At 42.7% G+C, this 16,582-nt stretch overlaps 1 protein-coding gene across 16 annotated transcripts in view; it reads left to right on the top strand.

Moving 5' to 3' along the window:
- The window catches only part of UBAP2L (ubiquitin associated protein 2 like), a 39,543-nt gene that overhangs the window by 6,287 nt on the left and 16,674 nt on the right, over positions 1 to 16,582 (top strand). For 9 of the 16 annotated variants that reach the window (XM_042926258.1, XM_042926257.1, XM_042926254.1 and 6 more), the window contains exons 5-12: positions 3,758 to 3,926; positions 4,327 to 4,422; positions 4,828 to 4,873; positions 5,275 to 5,387; positions 9,395 to 9,447; positions 11,022 to 11,107; positions 12,942 to 13,113; positions 16,116 to 16,314. In XM_042926258.1, the coding sequence (XP_042782192.1) occupies positions 3,758 to 3,926; positions 4,327 to 4,422; positions 4,828 to 4,873; positions 5,275 to 5,387; positions 9,395 to 9,447; positions 11,022 to 11,107; positions 12,942 to 13,113; positions 16,116 to 16,314 (934 nt within the window). Of the gene's footprint in view, positions 1 to 3,757; positions 3,960 to 4,326; positions 4,423 to 4,827; positions 4,874 to 5,274; positions 5,388 to 9,394; positions 9,448 to 11,021; positions 11,108 to 12,941; positions 13,114 to 16,115; positions 16,315 to 16,582 lie in introns of all 16 variants that reach the window. The other 7 variants (XM_042926256.1, XM_042926255.1, XM_042926249.1 and 4 more) reach the window with 1 other exon arrangement.

Genomic DNA, 16,582 nt, shown 5'->3' with positions numbered 1-16,582 from the left:
AGAAAAAGAGTTAACGGCCTGTTGACCACCCTGGAGATGATAGGGGCTCCTATCATCTTGGAGGAGCGCTTGCCCTAGAATTTCACTTATTTCACCTCTTCTCTTTTCTACTTAATGAGATCCCTATAATTTTGTGCTTGTCTTATCATTGTCCCAAATTGTTAAGTCCTTTAAGAACAGGGATTCTGCCTTACTAACCTTTGGGGTGTTCCTGTGCTGCTTAGTAGAGAACTGTTTTGTTTCAATGAGCAGTGTATCATTTTGAACTAATTTTCATTTCCTTGGTCTTACATTGGGGATCTTTGGTTGGGATAGATACCCAGAGTTTATCCTTAGAGAGGTCAGGCTACTAGTTTTAGAGTATCACGTTAACTAAATGTTGGGGGTTTGTCATTTTCCTTGAGACAATAGGAAATAATAACGGAAAACCTTTTATTTATTTTGAGAGAGAGAGAGAGCATGTGCACGTGGGAGCAGGAAAGGGGCAGGAAGAGAGAGAAAATCCTAAGCAGATCCCACAAATCACAAGATCATGACCTGAGCCGAAATCAAGAGTCAGATGCTTAACTGACTGAGCCACCCAGGTGCCCCATTGGAAAACTTTTTGTAACCACTGAATTTAAATTTGTGGATTTTTCTCTTCAAAAATGTGGTATTAGGGTACCTGGCTGGCTTAGTCAGTAGAGCAGGCAACTCTTGATCTCGGAGCGTAGACTTTACTTTAAAAAAAAAAAAAAAAAAAAGTGTGGTCTTAGATTTTACATTATTGACCTTATCTGAAGATGACTGCCTGGATAATCAGATAATAGAGTCTTTGGCTTATTTTGAGTTTACTTTAGAATAATTGTGGATAGGGGGTGGATGTAGGAGTACTTACGCCTTTTAAAAGTTTAGATTTTTTTTTATTTTTGAAGTTTGTTTATTTTTGAGGGGAGAAAGAGAAAGTGCATGCATGAGCAGGGGAAGGCAGAGAGAGAATCCTAAGCAGGCTCTTTGCTGTCAGTGCAAAGCCTGATGTGGGGCTCCATCTCACAAATTGTGAGATCATGACCTGAACCTAAAGTCTGACGGGGCACCTGGGTGGCTCAGTTGGTTAAGCATCCAACTTTGGCCCAAGTCACAATCTCACGGTTCAAGAGTTCAAGCCTTGCATTGGGCTCTGTGCTGACAGCTCAGCTCAGAGCCTGGAGCCTGCTTCGAATTGTGTCCGTCTCTCTCTCTGTCCCTCCCCTGCTCACTTGCTCGCTCGCTCTCTCTCTCTCTTTTTTTTCAAAACTAAACATTTTAAAAATATTTAAAGGGTCTGATGCTTAACCAACTGAGCTGGATTTTTTAAAATTAATTAATTTGCAAAAGTCACATTTTGTTTCACCTTTCACCGTCTTCTGCCTAGTGCTACAAATCTAACCTTCTGTGATGTCAAAAAGGAAAATAAACTGGAGAACATAGGCTTATGCCATAAATAAGTTGCTAATGAAACCAGTTGGGAGTAATATTTGCTGCCAGGGGGTGTTGGATGTATTTGGGTAGATGAGATCGTATCAGAAAACTGGCACCACCCTTGGGAAGATCATAGTAATTCCTTTTCCTTATAGAACCCAGGTAGTTCCAGCAGCTGGTGCATACCATAGAGAACGGAAAAGGGGACAGGTTTCTGAAACTTGACAGGTTTTGAGATAGACCAGCTGAAAAGTCTATAAGCTATTTTTTTTTTTTTTTAACGTTTATTTACTTTTTTGAGAGAGAGACCGAGTGCGAGTGGAGGAGGGGCAGAGAGAGAGGGAGACACAGAATCCGAAGCAGCCTCCAGGCTCCAGGCTATCAGCACAGAGCCTGATGCAGGGCTTGAACCCACGAACCATGAGATCATGACCTGAGCCGAGGTCGGATGCTCAACCAGCTGAGCCACCCAGATGCCCCTATAAGCTAACTATTTTGAATGTAGTTTCCAGGGTTCCTGCTGCAGATTTAATTATAATAGCGGCACTGTTACTTAAGAATTGATGCTACTGTGAGCATAAAATGACTCAGAAGCCGTAATGTGGAATAAGCTTGGACTGGAAGAGTAGGCAACAAGGAGCCACCGGGTCCTGGGTGGATAATTTTTTCAAAAACTATTAGTAAACTATTGTAGGCTCTTTAGAACGTGTGGGTATGATTTTGGTATAATTTTAAATGTAGTTTTTAGCTTAAGTTTTTTAAGCTGTAGTAAAAATGTTTAAAATGTATAATTTTAACCATTTTTAAGTATATGATTCTGTGCCATTAGGTACACTGACCATGTTATGCAGTCATTAGCTTTATGCATCTCTAGGACTTTGTCGTTTCCTAAAAAAACCTGTATTCGTTACACAGTAACTCCCCCTTTCCCCATCTTCCCAGCTCCTAGTAACCTTTTCTATCCTGTCTCTATGAATTTGCCTATTCTAGGTACCTCATGTAAGTGGAATCATGCAATATTTGTCTCTCTGCGTCTTCTTACTTAGCATAGCGTTTGCAGAGTTTGTCCATATTGTGGCATGTGTCAGAAGTTCGCTCCTTTTTAATGCTGAAAAATATTTCATTAAATGTGTATACCACATTTTGTTTATTCATCCATCTATGGACACTTGGAATTGGCTGGAAGTAAGTTGTAGACGTCAAAAGTCCTCTGCAGCATGCTTCCCTTAAAGAAGGATATTTTTCTGTATGACCATGTTATCAATCCTGGAAAAATTAATAGCCATTTTGTATTCTACTTGGTCCACATTCTTGGAAGTCTTTAGATATTAATTAGCCGTTGCGGAGCACTGGGTCATTGTTGTTTGAGTAAGATGGTAACCAGGATAGTAAAGATATGGTAGTCTTGGTGTTTGGGAATTTTTGTACATATTTTCTGCAAAAATAATTGTGAATCAAGGCGTGTGTGTTTATAAAATTCATTTTTTGAGGAATGAGGTTTTTTGCAGGACTTTTTAGCTTATTTTCCTTACCACGAATTTTCCCTTCTGCAGTCTGGAATGAATTATAGATTATTCTGCTTTGGGGAAAGTTTAATTGGGTTATATCACTTTAGGGAGTATAGGGAGAATACAGATGTAAAACCTGGAACAGAAGGCTCCCTGTAGTCCACTGTGTCCGGGCCAGGGCTATGCCTTCCTGGCTGTTACTTCGTCTTTAAAGCAAAGGAAATTGGTGCGTGTGTCAGGGAGTGGGGCTGGGGGATGGTGGTGAGGACTAGGTGTAGTTATTATTCTTCTAAATGCTGGGTTGTTTGATTAGAGAATGTGCCCAAGGGTCAAATGCTGTTGATTCATTCTGAATTCAAAGTTAACCTTTAGAAACTTTTAGTTTCCTTTTCTCCTTTGACATGAATAAGACTGTGTATGAAAAAGTTAGGAGTCACTGAATCTGAAGGAAATTAATTTTTTCAGCCCAGGAAACACACTTGAAAGATGGGGACCAATAACTAGGCCTTTGACTGATACGCCACGTGACTGCACCGGATCCAGATCTTGGCAATCCTTTTGGAAGCGATCCCTGCAGTCCATTAGCTATAAGCGCCTCCCCTATAAGAAGGACTTCAATTTTTCAGTGATAGGTATAGAATTTGTTTCGAGGTTCTGTCTGTACCCTCCATTTAAGCAGACATAAGTTAGTGGAAGTATCTTAGATTTGGATGATGAGAGGAGAATGGTTAACAGTTTCCCAGCTTTTATCTGTGGTTTCCCGATAGCAATCCATATTGATTAGATGTGAATGCTCTGCCCTTCTTTAGCATTCGTGGGAGATGGTCGGGAAGAAGAAGGGAGTCTCAGGACAGAAGGATGGTGGCCAAACGGAATCCAACGAGGAAGGCAAAGAAAATCGAGACCGTGACAGAGACTATAGTCGGCGACGTGGTGGGCCACCAAGACGGGGGAGAGGTGCCAGCCGTGGACGAGAGTGTATGCATGGGGCTTTAACAAAACCAGCTGTGGGTCAGTAATGTCTGGATTTCAGGGATGTCAGGGCCCTGGTAGGCTGGACCTAGTAACCATTATATCATCCTTCTGATTTTTTTCTTGCCACCATTTATTCTGAGACCTTGGTATCTCTTACATGTAGCGTTTTCTAGCTACAGCTACCAGTTTGGCATGAAATTACCTTGCAGTCATTTATAAAGTTGTCTGACTTCTAGCTCTCTGTTGTGGTTCATCACCTTTCCCCTGGTAACCATCATGTCCCATCCTTCCATCTCATTATCTCCTCTTGGTTTTGTCTCCCCACCACCATCTGTATGTGCCGCTTACATATTTACATAAATTCCATTGACTCTGTTTTGGCTATCTGTGTTTTTCATTTTAGTTCGGGGTCAGGAAAACGGATTAGATGGCACTAAGAGTGGAGGACCTTCTGGAAGAGGCACTGAACGAGGCAGAAGAGGACGTGGCAGAGGCAGAGGTGATCAGTTTCTTGGGGGGTCGGATATGGGGGGCAGGGTATTCTTATTCGTTCTGTAGGGGTCGTCTTTATTTGAAAACATTCACATGACATCTCATTACCTAAATTGTTGAGAAATCATGCAAATTCTAGAGATTGCTGAGTGAGCAGTGGGAAAGAAGGTAGGTGTCGTTTATGTTAATGTATTTGCTTAAGGACCCAGAAGCTTGGTCAGCAAAGGAACAATCTGTCAATAGTAGTGATTGCCTACTGTGTTATATTAACTATACTACAGGGTGAAAGAAAGAACATCTAATAATATCAACCACTTATTATTCCAGAGTTGCCTCAATTGGCAAGGTACTTTTTATATCGACTTTTAAAATATTTCTCCCTTCCTCTCTTTGTGTCTTTTTTTCCTTTAAGGTGGCTCTGGTAGACGGGGAGGAAGGTTTTCTGCTCAAGGAATGGGGTAAGTTTCATTGATTTGATGTCACAGTCTTTAAATTTTTTCCCCCTAATCGTTAACATAATATCCTAGAGCGGCTAGTGTCCTGATACTCTGAGGATAATGTGCAGCCTTAACCAAAATGTGATCAGAAAGATTTCTAGACCACTTAATCAGATGAGTGTGTAGATGTAGTGCTGGAGATAAGCATTTACTACTTGGATCACCTCTAGCTCATAACTTCATTTGAATGCATGTATCTGCTGTTTTCCAAAATTCAGTGTGGATTTTATTATGATTATAGGTGTCCTAACCCAAAATAGGTAGTAGACATAAATTGAGATTATTCCATGGGATTGTTCATTTTTGCTGGTGCTGCTTGGAGGTCACAGACTCTTTTAAGCTATTTTTCCCCACACCCTCAGAACCTTTAACCCAGCTGATTATGCAGAACCGGCCAATACCGATGACAACTATGGCAATAATAGCGGGAATACGTGGAACAACACTGGCCACTTCGAACCAGATGATGGGACGAGTGAGTGACTGCTTATTGTTTCTGGTCTTTAAAAACCTAAGGAAATAACTATTTTGAGGTTATGGTCATATAAAAAGTGGAGGAATAGTTTTTGGTGCAGAGATAAGGGAGGAAGGGATGGCGATCGAAATACTGTGTGTTCTCCTTGCTGACTGTGTGCCTGTGGGCACTTTACACGTGCTGGTTCTCTTGGTCTTCATCACTCACCTGTGAAATTGACACTGTTCGTCATCTCCACATGCCAAACCTTATACTCAAAGGGTGGTCATGAAATTTGCTAGTATTTGAACTCAGAATTGTTTGACCCTAAGAGCCCATGCTCTTTCTGTTACACCGTGTGGCTGCCATTAGCTCCAGGTGTGTTTCCTAGTGTTTCTGTTAGGGTTTCTAGCTTTGTCTTTTGAAAAAGTATTCTTAATTAATTAATTAGTTAATTATGTCACCACTTGTAGAGATGAACAAGGCCCAGAATCAAAGCCCACTGTCAGTTTGTTTTCTGGCACTGAGATAATATCTTTTTTACCTTCATTTTTGGAAAATCTCAGTATCTGGGCAAGAAGGAAGCCGCAGCTTTCTAGCTGTTATTGAATAGTTTTCTGGGTGTGGAAGAATATTATGGGATTTGAATAAGGTTGCTTTTTTGGTTAGCTGACTTTTGGTGTTTGTGTCTGAGTAGGCTATACATATTTAAGGGTATGTTAGGCTTGTGGGACAGACAACCCACAATGTGTTTGGGAGTGAAAGATACTTTTACCCCTTTAAGTAAGGACAGCCCCTGGGCTGCGGAGTATTGTATTGTATTCTTACGAGATCCCCTGCTTCTTTGTGGCTGAGCCAGCACAGGAAGAACTTGAGACTTTTTTCCCTTATAAAGGGGGGAATGAGTTAATAGTAGAGTGTGAATTCAGCTTTTTAACTCCTTATCTATTTATTTGCTTTGCCCCTTTTCAAAGATCATTGATGTTTCTCTCTCTCTTTAGGAGGGTCTCTGGCACAAACAGTTCATCGATTGCCCACAAGACGTTATACCTCAGATCCTGAATGTTATGTGCTTTTAATTTACCAGCTATTTTACAAATTTGTTTTAAATACAGTTATCCCATTGATGGGGCTGAAGTTGAGTTATTGACAAGATGGAAATCTGTTTTAACTCCCGGACCATTTGGCTATGAACTGTCTTTTTGTTATTTTAGGAAGTATAACGCCGCTCTTGATGGCTTGTAGAGGCAGTGTGGTAGCAGTCTGAATACCAGAAGACTGCTTTTGAGCACTAGTTTTTGGGTATTTGGCTTTTTTCTCATTGGCAGAAAAGATAGTAGACATTAAGGGATTTGTTTTCAGTTGTGGATAGAAAATCAGGCATGGAGTCCCAGTCCTAGATTGCAAGCCTTAGCTGTTTTCAGCGAGGATCTGGTTTGGAAAGCAAGGAAGGATGAGGTGTGTGTTTATTTATACTGAGGAGAGAATAGCGGATTTGGGAGGTTAGAATCCGAAATCGGATTTGTGGCTGAATGAAAAGCTGTGTGATGCTGATCTCGTCTTGTGCGTGTGAACGTGTTGGGTGTAGCTTCATGCGTTCCTGCTGTTGTTAATTTCACAATATGAAGTGACATTCATGCATGATCTCTTTTTGTGTTTTCATGATAGCAAACTTCAAATCCCCTTTTTTATTTAAAAAGAAATTGAAACCTATCCTTAAAATATCCACAGGTACAGTGGGAATTGTTTTGGGGCAAATGTTCTCATTCAGAAGCAAAATTTCATTGCTTGTTTTTTTTTTCTTTTTTGTTTCAGGACTTGATTTCAGTGGGGTTGAGGGGTCAAATTATCCCCGAAAATTTGAGACTGCTCCTGGTATGATACATCCAGGTGCCTAACTGCCCCAGATATTTTTATAGATTTTTATGAATTGGAATATCTGTGGATATGTCATTTTTCTGTTTCCCTGCTTTTTTTTTTCTTTTTCTGCCTTTTTTTCTCATATTCTGTGCCTGTTTTTTCTTAAAAATTTTTGATCATTTAATGACTATTTAACATTTACATTGACTGCTTTCTGCTGACAGAATGGAAACCCTTACCTATCACTCAGAGCCTTAGCACTCCTACTGTTCTTTCGTGCCTTTTCAGTACAGCCTTCTTGGCCATGACTGTGCATCTTGTCTTGGATCAAGTAGGCATCCGCATTCTTCCTTTGCGTCTTAGACTAGTCACGAGAGTGCAGGAGAACATTGCTGCCTTGACAGAGAGCCCATCAATAGGAGATAACTTCTCAGGTCACTTCCAACTCCAGGATTATGTATATGTGTTAACCCAGATCTTGGGTTCCATTTATCCAAGGCAGGTTGGATGCCAATGGAGAGGAAGAGTAGTGTCACCAAAGAGGGAGAGAAGAATGTGGTTTGTAATTTGTCTGAACTGAAATTGGACTTTAGTGTGATTTGGAGAACGTTGCCATTATTAAGTGGTTCGGAATTTCCCTTGTGTGGTTATAAGTGGTCCTGGAAGAAGCATTATAATGACTATCTTTTTCTTTATGAAATAGGGTTCTAAAGATTTTATTTTTAAGAAATCTCCACACCCAATGTAGGGCTTTGAACTCACAATCCTGAGATGAGGAATCTCATGTTGTACTGACTGAGCCTACCAGGGGCCCCTAGAAGAATTTCATATGGGAATATAGGTATTAGAAGATTTCTCTTCGGTGACAGTGAATATCTGAATGCCAGATTTTCATTCTTTTTTTCTTTTTCTTAAAATTTTTTAATGTTTATTTCTGAGAGAGGGAGAGTGTGCATGAGCAAGTGGGGGAGGGGCCGAAAGAGGGAGACAGAACCTGAAACAGGCTCCAGGCTCCGAGCCATCAGCACAGAGCCCGATGAGGGGCTCAAACTTGTGAACTGCGAGATCATGACCTGAGCCGAAATCGGACTCCCAACCCACTGAGGCACCCAGGAGCCCCAGACTGTAATTCTTAAAAGAAGTTTTCTCCATTTGGAGAGAAGGCTTGAAGAATTGATCAACATGTACTGTTGTTTTAGAGAAGAAAATAAGGAGTGTTCTTGTTCTTTGCGGTAGTCAGGTGTTACTTCTTACTGTGGTCTTTCAGTTGAAGGGAAGAATCCTGCTTCTCGTAGAACAGTTTCCTTTTCTGAGGATATATGTACACGTGAAGCAAAACAAGGGAAGTGTGGAAGGTGGTTTTACTGCTGATGGAACTTTCCTATAGAAACCATCCTGACTTTGTTATGACCAACATGGGGCAAGTATACGACTGCGTTGTCTGCGCTGTGCCCTTGGCAGGTTAGAGGTCACGTTCTGTAGGATTAGGACCAGGATAATAACAGACGTGTTTGCTTTTTCAGTTTTGTCCAATGTCTTCTGAAAAGGCGTGGAAAAGAACAGACCCATGAGGGTTTCTTACGGTTTGACCAGTGAGGTCGATACACTTGACTTCTGCTGAGTGTGCATTTTTACATTGAGTTCTGATAGCAGGTAGTTGTCAGTGCCCGCAGTTTGGAAGCCTGCCTTCCGCTGCCCTTCCACTGCCACATGGCAGCCATTCGTGTTCCCCCCGTCACCGCCACTCTCTCTCTGCCCGTCGTGCTGTCTCCTACCAGGTGAGAAGGCGTAGTGTACGTTCTGGTGTAAATTGGCTGCTGCTGTCACTTGAGTTGACCACTAAGGCAGAGGGCTTGAGGGGTCTTAAGAGGTTGCCTGGAGCATTGGACCTGTTGCCCCTCGCTCCCCCACTCCCCACTATCTCTGCTGTTAAAGCTGTGTAACAAAGCCTGGAAGTAGGTGTGAAGTCATAATCTTATGAAAAACCCTGGTCTTCTGACGTATCCCTTTCTAAATAGTCTTTTCCTCCCCCCTGGAACCTAGGAATCTCTTCTGATTACTAAAATCTGGTTACTCTTCCGGCTGCCGGAACTATTAATATGTTAGTGTTTTTGCACATGCTGTGTACTGGCACTTAAGTTACTTCACTGTTTTTCCTTTATTGCCAGGTGCGTGGAGGACCGCGGCAGAGGAGTGGGGGACTGAAGACTGGAATGAAGACGTAGGTATTCCCGGGTCACTCCTCACTAGTGCTTTCTGTCCCTTAGTGGTGTTTAGGGATAGAAAATGGGTATATTTCTACCCCTTCAAAATTCACCCTTAAGATTCTGACCCAAAACTTTTACATCCAAAATAGTGTTCTGAGCCAGAACATTTCACATATGTTATATGAAGGAGACTGGGCATGAACAGGACTCTATGGAACCAGACTATGGAAAGGGCAAGTGCACCTGTGTAAGTCCAATATCTGATTGTCGGATTTGTCCCAGCAAGAGATGGTGGTTGGGGAGAGCACCAGAAATGGAGTTAGGCAGGTAGTGCCTTGAGTAACAGCTGCTGGTGGCCCATGACTTCTTTTGAGCCAGTTCGGCTATTTAGTTCCTATTCGGGCACTGGTGTTTGGTCCTGTGATTGGCTGAGAGGTGGGTGCGAAGTGAGAGAGTACCGCGTCCTCGAATTCACAATCTGGTTGGTTCTGAAGCCCAGCTTCATAGTTGAGATGAAAGTATTGATCTTCCAGCGTGACTTAACATGGACAGCTCAGTCATGGGTGTCAGAGAGGTGGCACATAAGCCGGCACTCTGAGCTTACTGGAGTAGCACTTGAGTAAAAGAATTCTGCTCGTTCTTGGTCACAGTCAGGATTTTGTTGTGAATTGTAGTTTTCAGTGATCATGGATTAAATCCTGTTTTAACATTTTTTCAGTCTGCTTTCTATACTCGTATACGTTTAGGCAAGGCAGCTTTTATGGTGACATGGTGACCAAACTTTGGGTTTGCCAGACCTGAGTGTTTGAAATTTCAGATGCATCAGCATTAGAGGATGATTTCTTTTCTGTTGTAACTGAGCTAGACTGCCTCGTGAATACTTTCTAGGATTTGGTTTGGTCTGTTTAAGCAACTTTCAGAGAATGATATATTTGGGGAAGTGGATTCCCTGTTTTTGGAGAAGAGATTTTAGTCAAAAAGTGAAAACAAAACCAAAGCAAGTTTTGAATGGTGGAATGAGTTATTCCCTACAATTGTTTACCTAATTTTAGGGTCTTAGAATGCAAAGGGTAGGTGTAATAAAGTCACTATTAAGGCAAAAATTGCATATAGTTGAAATCATCCCTACAGAGACCCTAATTCACCAGCACTTGGGTCCTTACTGCTCAAAAGCCAGGAATTAATTTCTTTCATTTTGTCTTTGTCTTGGCTGTAACCTTTCTTTCTTTGAGAGGAGCAGTGGAAGATAAAGTTTGGTTTGGGTAAGGGTGTGAGTTGGGAACTCTAATGGGAAAGTATAAAAGGTTTTCTCTCTTTTTTGTAGCATGTGTATTCAGCTTTCTGTAAGTTCAGCGTGCATATCATGTGACTCCCATTGTATTTCATAGGGTTTCTTGATTTTACACTCTTTTGATAAAGTCATATCTAGAAGGGTAATGGAGGTCAGTCCACGTAGGTTCCTCTGGCTGGGCGGCTTTCTTTTCTGAGCGTTTTCCCTTTGCCTTGGTGTTAAGTTCCCCTTGCCTGAGCCAGGTTTCTGACTGTAGTCCACTTAACACCAGAAGTGACTAATCCTTCTGTTTTCCAGCTTTCTGAGACCAAGATCTTCACTGCCTCTAATGTGTCTTCAGTGCCTCTGCCTGCGGAGAATGTGACAATCACTGCTGGTCAGAGGCAAGTGTGTGGTAAAGTTCAGTGTCCTTTCCCAAATGGGGCTGGTGAGAAGGGGCTGTAAGGAAGAGCAGCAGTGGGCCTTCTCGAGCTCCCATGGTGCTGGCAGTAACGGGAAGCAAGCATGTGAGGCTGATCGGGTTCTAAGAGTTGGTCTACTGAATGGGAGTCCATTTTTTACAATTTTAAAGATGATTCTTTCCAGAATAGCCCCTTTAATTACATAGGTCAACCTGAATTAAAACTTAGCACGATTGAGCTTGTCCGGTAGTAAGGTAAAGTTAAACATGGAAATGTTTTCATTTATTTCAGTTTGCAGAACTGTTCAGTAGCTGCTTCTCTTGCTTTATAATAATCTTTGTCTGCTAAGCCTACTGAGTAAAATGGTCATTTTTCCCCTAGGATCTGGCTAATGAATTTTTTAGAACTTGAACCTTAGTTATTGGGGTTAGTAGAGGGAGGTGCACTTACTAGGAATATTTTTATGCCCAGAAAGCCTCTTGGATTATTTCTAGACCTGGGTATGATAGCCGTTAACTCAGAAGCCTGAAGCGTGCTAGGAATAGGACATTAGGGGCATCAGAGGCGATGTGTGTTGTTTTTCTGACGCCAGTATCTCATTTTACTGACATCAGTCCTTCAATTCTCTGAACACCAACAAGGTATTTAGTAATTCAGTTCAGTTCTGCCACTTGCCAGAGTTAGCACAGACCCTGACTGATGCCTCCATCCCAGAAGACTGCCCTTGCTTCCGAGGTGCGAGGTCCACTGCAGATGAGTGCCCAGGCTGCCCACACCCTTCTGCCTGGCTGACTGCAGATGTGGGGATTCTCAAAGCCTACCCCACCCCTCATCCTCTGCTTAGGTTCAGAAATCTGCTAGAATGACTCAGAACTCAGGGAAGAGTTACTTGCCATAACCGGTTTGTTATAACCAGTACTCAGGTACAGTGGCCAGTTGGAAGAGATGCACACGCAGGGCAGGGGGTGGGGTGCCTTCCCAGTACATTCATCAACATTCAGTGCATCCACTAACCCAGAAGCTCACTGAATCTCCCTGTTCTAGAGTGTTAATCAAAGTTGCATTACTTAGATGGGCCTGATTGACTAAGCCTTTGGCTGTCGAAGGCAGTCTCCAAGCTCGTTCTGATTCTAGAAGTGGGTAAAGAGAGAGTGCTGGGGCTGAGAGTTCTAACCCTCTAATCCCATTGCTGGTATTCCTGGTGGCAGCCCACTTCCTGCGGCTCTGGGGGGGTGGGGCTCCCACCCTGAGTAACCTCGTTAGCATGGACTTTGGTTGAAAGAGGCTCATTACGAATAGCAAGAGACACTTAGGAAATTTTAAGGGTTTTAGGAGCCCTGTGCTGAGAACTAGAGGCAAAGCGGAACTATACGTGTGCTCCTTAGACCACAGGTGACTTGGGAAGTTCTATGGAAGTTGGGAGGTCAATTCCAAAGATATTTGAAGGTGCCGGTGCTCTGGCAAGTTTTTGTGTATTAGGTATTGGTAATGGCAGGTATTCGTTATTAAAATATTCGTTAAAAATTTTGTAAATTTTGGCCCAAATGTGAAGCTGTTGCATTAAAACTAACATTTGCTATTCCATGAAATTAATTTAACTAAATTGAAATATTTAACGTTATTATGGTTGACAGTGCCATTAGAACACAGCTAGATCCTGTAGTGGTTCTTACACATCATTTATTTTGGTCAATTAAGCATTTCTGGTCTCTGTGTTTTTGATGAGTGACTTTATTTTGATCTGACCATACTCTGGGAGTTGGGAATGCTAGAATGTTCTGTCATTATTCATGAGTATGTTCTGTCTCTCCACTAGAATCGACCTTGCTGTTCTGTTGGGGAAGACACCATCTTCAATGGAGAATGATTCCTCTAATCTGGATCCATCTCAGGCTCCTTCTCTTGCGCAGCCTCTGGTGTTCAGTAATTCAAAGCAGAGCGCCATAACACAGCCTGCTTCAGGAAACTCATTCTCCCATCACAGTATGGTAAGTAGGAGACCCAGTGCCCTTTAACTCCAGCACGTACGTGGAGTACTGCCTTCCGGTGACAGGTTTGGGGTGGGGTAAAACATCCCCTTTAAGTAGCCTTAAGTAGCCCCCACTAAGTAGCCTTGGTGGTAGGGACACAGAGTTGGGTAGTAGGGTGCTGTGCAGTAGGAGGACTTAGTTTTGGACAGACTGAATCTTCCTCTAAAAGTGAGTCCGTATCACTTACCAGACACTCACTGTGCCAAGTGTTAATTAATAACATTGCTGTTGAAGAGGAAAAAAAAATGACATCAAATTTTAATCCTTTTTCAATTCTAGTTAAACTTTGATGGGAAGTTGTAGCACTTCCCTATTTCTCGATAGCAGAATTGCCATATAAATCTGTTTAAACCAGATGTTTCTGGACTCGGCTTCCAAAAACTTGGGGTTTTCCTGAATGTTTCTGCTTACTAGCTGCCCCTCCCCTTCTCTGTAGGTGGGGATGAGAGCACTTGCTCTGCCTGCCATACAGGGCTGTGGGAACATGAAATAAGATTGTGGATCAGGCCACACAAATGTGGGAGCAGCAGTGGTACTGGTTATTAACACCTAGAGTACTTCAGGCATGGGAATTGTTGACTCAGTTAAGAAATTCGAGGTCGTTAACTATAGCAGAGGAATCATTTAAGGGTAAACAGTGATGCAAGGACCAGTGTTTTTTTTAACAAATCATAAGAAAAACTTTCTCTTTTTTTCTTTTTGCGTATAATTTTATTTTTCCAGTAGTAGGATTATAACGATTACTTCATTTTTATTATTTTTTAATGTTTGTTTATTTTGAGAGAAAGTGCACACGAGTGTGCAGGGAGGAGCAGAGAGAGAGGGAGACTCCAAGCAGGCTCCACACTGTCATCGCAGAGCTCAGTGTTGGGACTGGGCTGGATCCCATGACTTTGAGATCACAACCTGAGCTGCTATCAGGAGTCAGATGCTTGGGCGCCTAGGTGGCTCGCTCAGTTGAGCGTCCCAACTCTTGGTTTTGGCTCAGGTCCTGATTGCAGTGTCGTGGGATCAAGCCTCATGTCAGGCTCTGTGCTGAGCATGGAGCCTGCTTAAGATTCTTTCTCCCTCTGCCCCTCTCCCCTGCTTGTGTTTTTTCTCTCTCAAAAAAAAAAAAGAAAGAAAGAAACATTAGAGAACCAATTTTCCCTAAAATGTAATAGATGTAAAACAAAATTTTAATCTAAATAACATAGGAGCTCCCTATACACGGACATTACATAATTGCTGTATCTTTAAAGGTTTGCACTTGTAGAATATCTGATGATCGTTACCATGTGGGATCATCTCCCTGCCATAGTCCTATACTTTTAACTCAACTTCGGGTGTTTGTGTTTTTGTTCGTATAATTTTGTGACATAGACTGAAGTGGGAAAAATGTCTTCCCTTGAGTTGGACTGATTGGTTTCGTTTAAGAGAGCGCTGCTCATTGATGGTGATGAGGAAGGATATGGTTGAATAAGAACCTAAGGGAAACTAGATCGAAACTCCCTGAAGATGTTTTGGAGTAGTCAAGGCCATGTGGTTCATCTGCTGGACTAGGCTGGCGGTCTTACCTAGCAGTAGGGAGTAGGGGAAATCCCCCAAAAGCATAAGAGTAAATTTTGTTTTCTTATTCGTGATTGTCCTATAGAACTTGGATACACACAGAGAAAATGAATCATACGGACTCATTATTTGATTGTGTGGTGCAGAGATGTTGACAGGCCCTTAGCTTTCTTTTCTTTGTCTTGAAGTGAGGCTCCAGTTAGCTCTCCTTGTTACTTTTGAGCTGTTTAATGGAAGGGGCAAAATGAGCCTTAATGGCTGAACTGAAATTTCGTATTAGCCTTCATATTAATTTAGTAATCAAGTACTGCTTGGAGCGCCTGGGCAGTTAAGTGTCCGACTTCAGCTTAGGTCATGACCTCACAGTTCGTGGGTTTGAGCCCCCCACGTTGGGCTCTGTGCTGACAGCTCGGACCCTGGAGCCTGGTTTGGATTCTATGTCTCCCTCTCTCTCTGCCCCTACCCCATTCACACTCTGTCTCTCTCTCAAAAATAAACAAACATTAAAAAACAGTTTAAAAAAATAATCAAATACTGGTTGATTGAAGCCTTTTTATTTATTTACTTATTTTTGAGAGTGTGCGTGTGCAAGTGAGTGAGGGGCAGAGGGAGAAAGAGAGAAGCAGGGCTCACCCGAAGTAGGGTTTGTGTTTGCCCGAAGTGGGGCTCTTGCTCACCCGACACAGGGCTCGAACTCATGAACCGTGAGATCATGACCTGAGCTGAGGTCAGATGCTTAACAACTGAGCCACCTAGATGCCTGATGTAAACCTTTAAAAGGAAAAACATTCCGGGGTGCCTGGGTAGCTCAATTGGTTGTGTCCGACTTTTGATTTGGGCTCAGGTCATGTTGTGAGATCGAGCCTTACACTGGGCTCCGTGCTGAGTGTGGAGCCTGCTTGGGATTCTGTCTCCCTCTCCCTTTCCCCTGCTGCTCTCTCAAAATAAATAAGCATTTGAAAAAAACACAAAAAAATAAAAAAAATTTTTAAAGGAGAAAAATTCCACCAGTCATTAGATCTTTATACCTGAGGGGGGAGGAAGTAATGGTGTAAATTTTAATGGTGCTTATTATGTACCATACACATATTAAATGCTTTAATACATTATTTCATCCCCCTACAGCTTTATGCGATACTATTTTCATTTGCTTTCAGGTGAGGAAAATGAAGTACAGAGAAATCACAAATAGGTTTTTCCATACTTACATAGCCAGGATTTGGACCTAGGCAGTCTGACTCCAGAGACTGTGCTCTAATGGACTAGACTGTGTACTCAGTCTGGTGATACTCTTTACTTGTCGGGTCTCTCCTGGCTCCCCCTGTGTCTGAGTGACTTTCCAAGTGTTTCCAAGCGGTGAACACATCTGCTTGCCGTAGGTCTCTCTCATCCCTCTCTGTGTCGGTCTGCAGGTGAGCATGTTGGGGAAAGGGTTTGGCGATGTCGGCGAAGCCAAAGGTGGCAGCACCACGGGCTCTCAGTTCTTGGAGCAGTTCAAGACTGCTCAGGCCCTGGCCCAGCTGGCGGCACAGCATTCTCAGCCTGGAACCACCGCCACCTCCTCTTGGGACATGGGCTCCGCCTCGCAGTCCCCATCGCTGGTGCAGTACGGTGAGAAGGGTGGAAAGTGACGTGCTGGAACATTACCACCAGGAGCTTGCAGGAGTCGGGGGTGGAGAATGTTTCTTGAAGTCAGGAGAAGGACAGCCACCTGGCTAGTTTCCCATGACTGATACCCTCTAGTCACACAGGCTGAGTTCAGAAAGCTAGGAAGTAGTAAAAAGTTGGAGGCTCGGTGTCTCTTTAACCGAATTTAGACATCTGCATCGTAGTTGCAGTCTTCTGTTGACCACGGAGTGTTGGGACTCTCCCGAGATTG

This window comes from Panthera leo, chromosome F3 (assembly GCF_018350215.1).
Source record: "Panthera leo isolate Ple1 chromosome F3, P.leo_Ple1_pat1.1, whole genome shotgun sequence".
Lineage (NCBI taxonomy): Eukaryota > Metazoa > Chordata > Mammalia > Carnivora > Felidae > Panthera > Panthera leo.
This window is presented reverse-complemented; position numbering and strand designations above follow the sequence as displayed.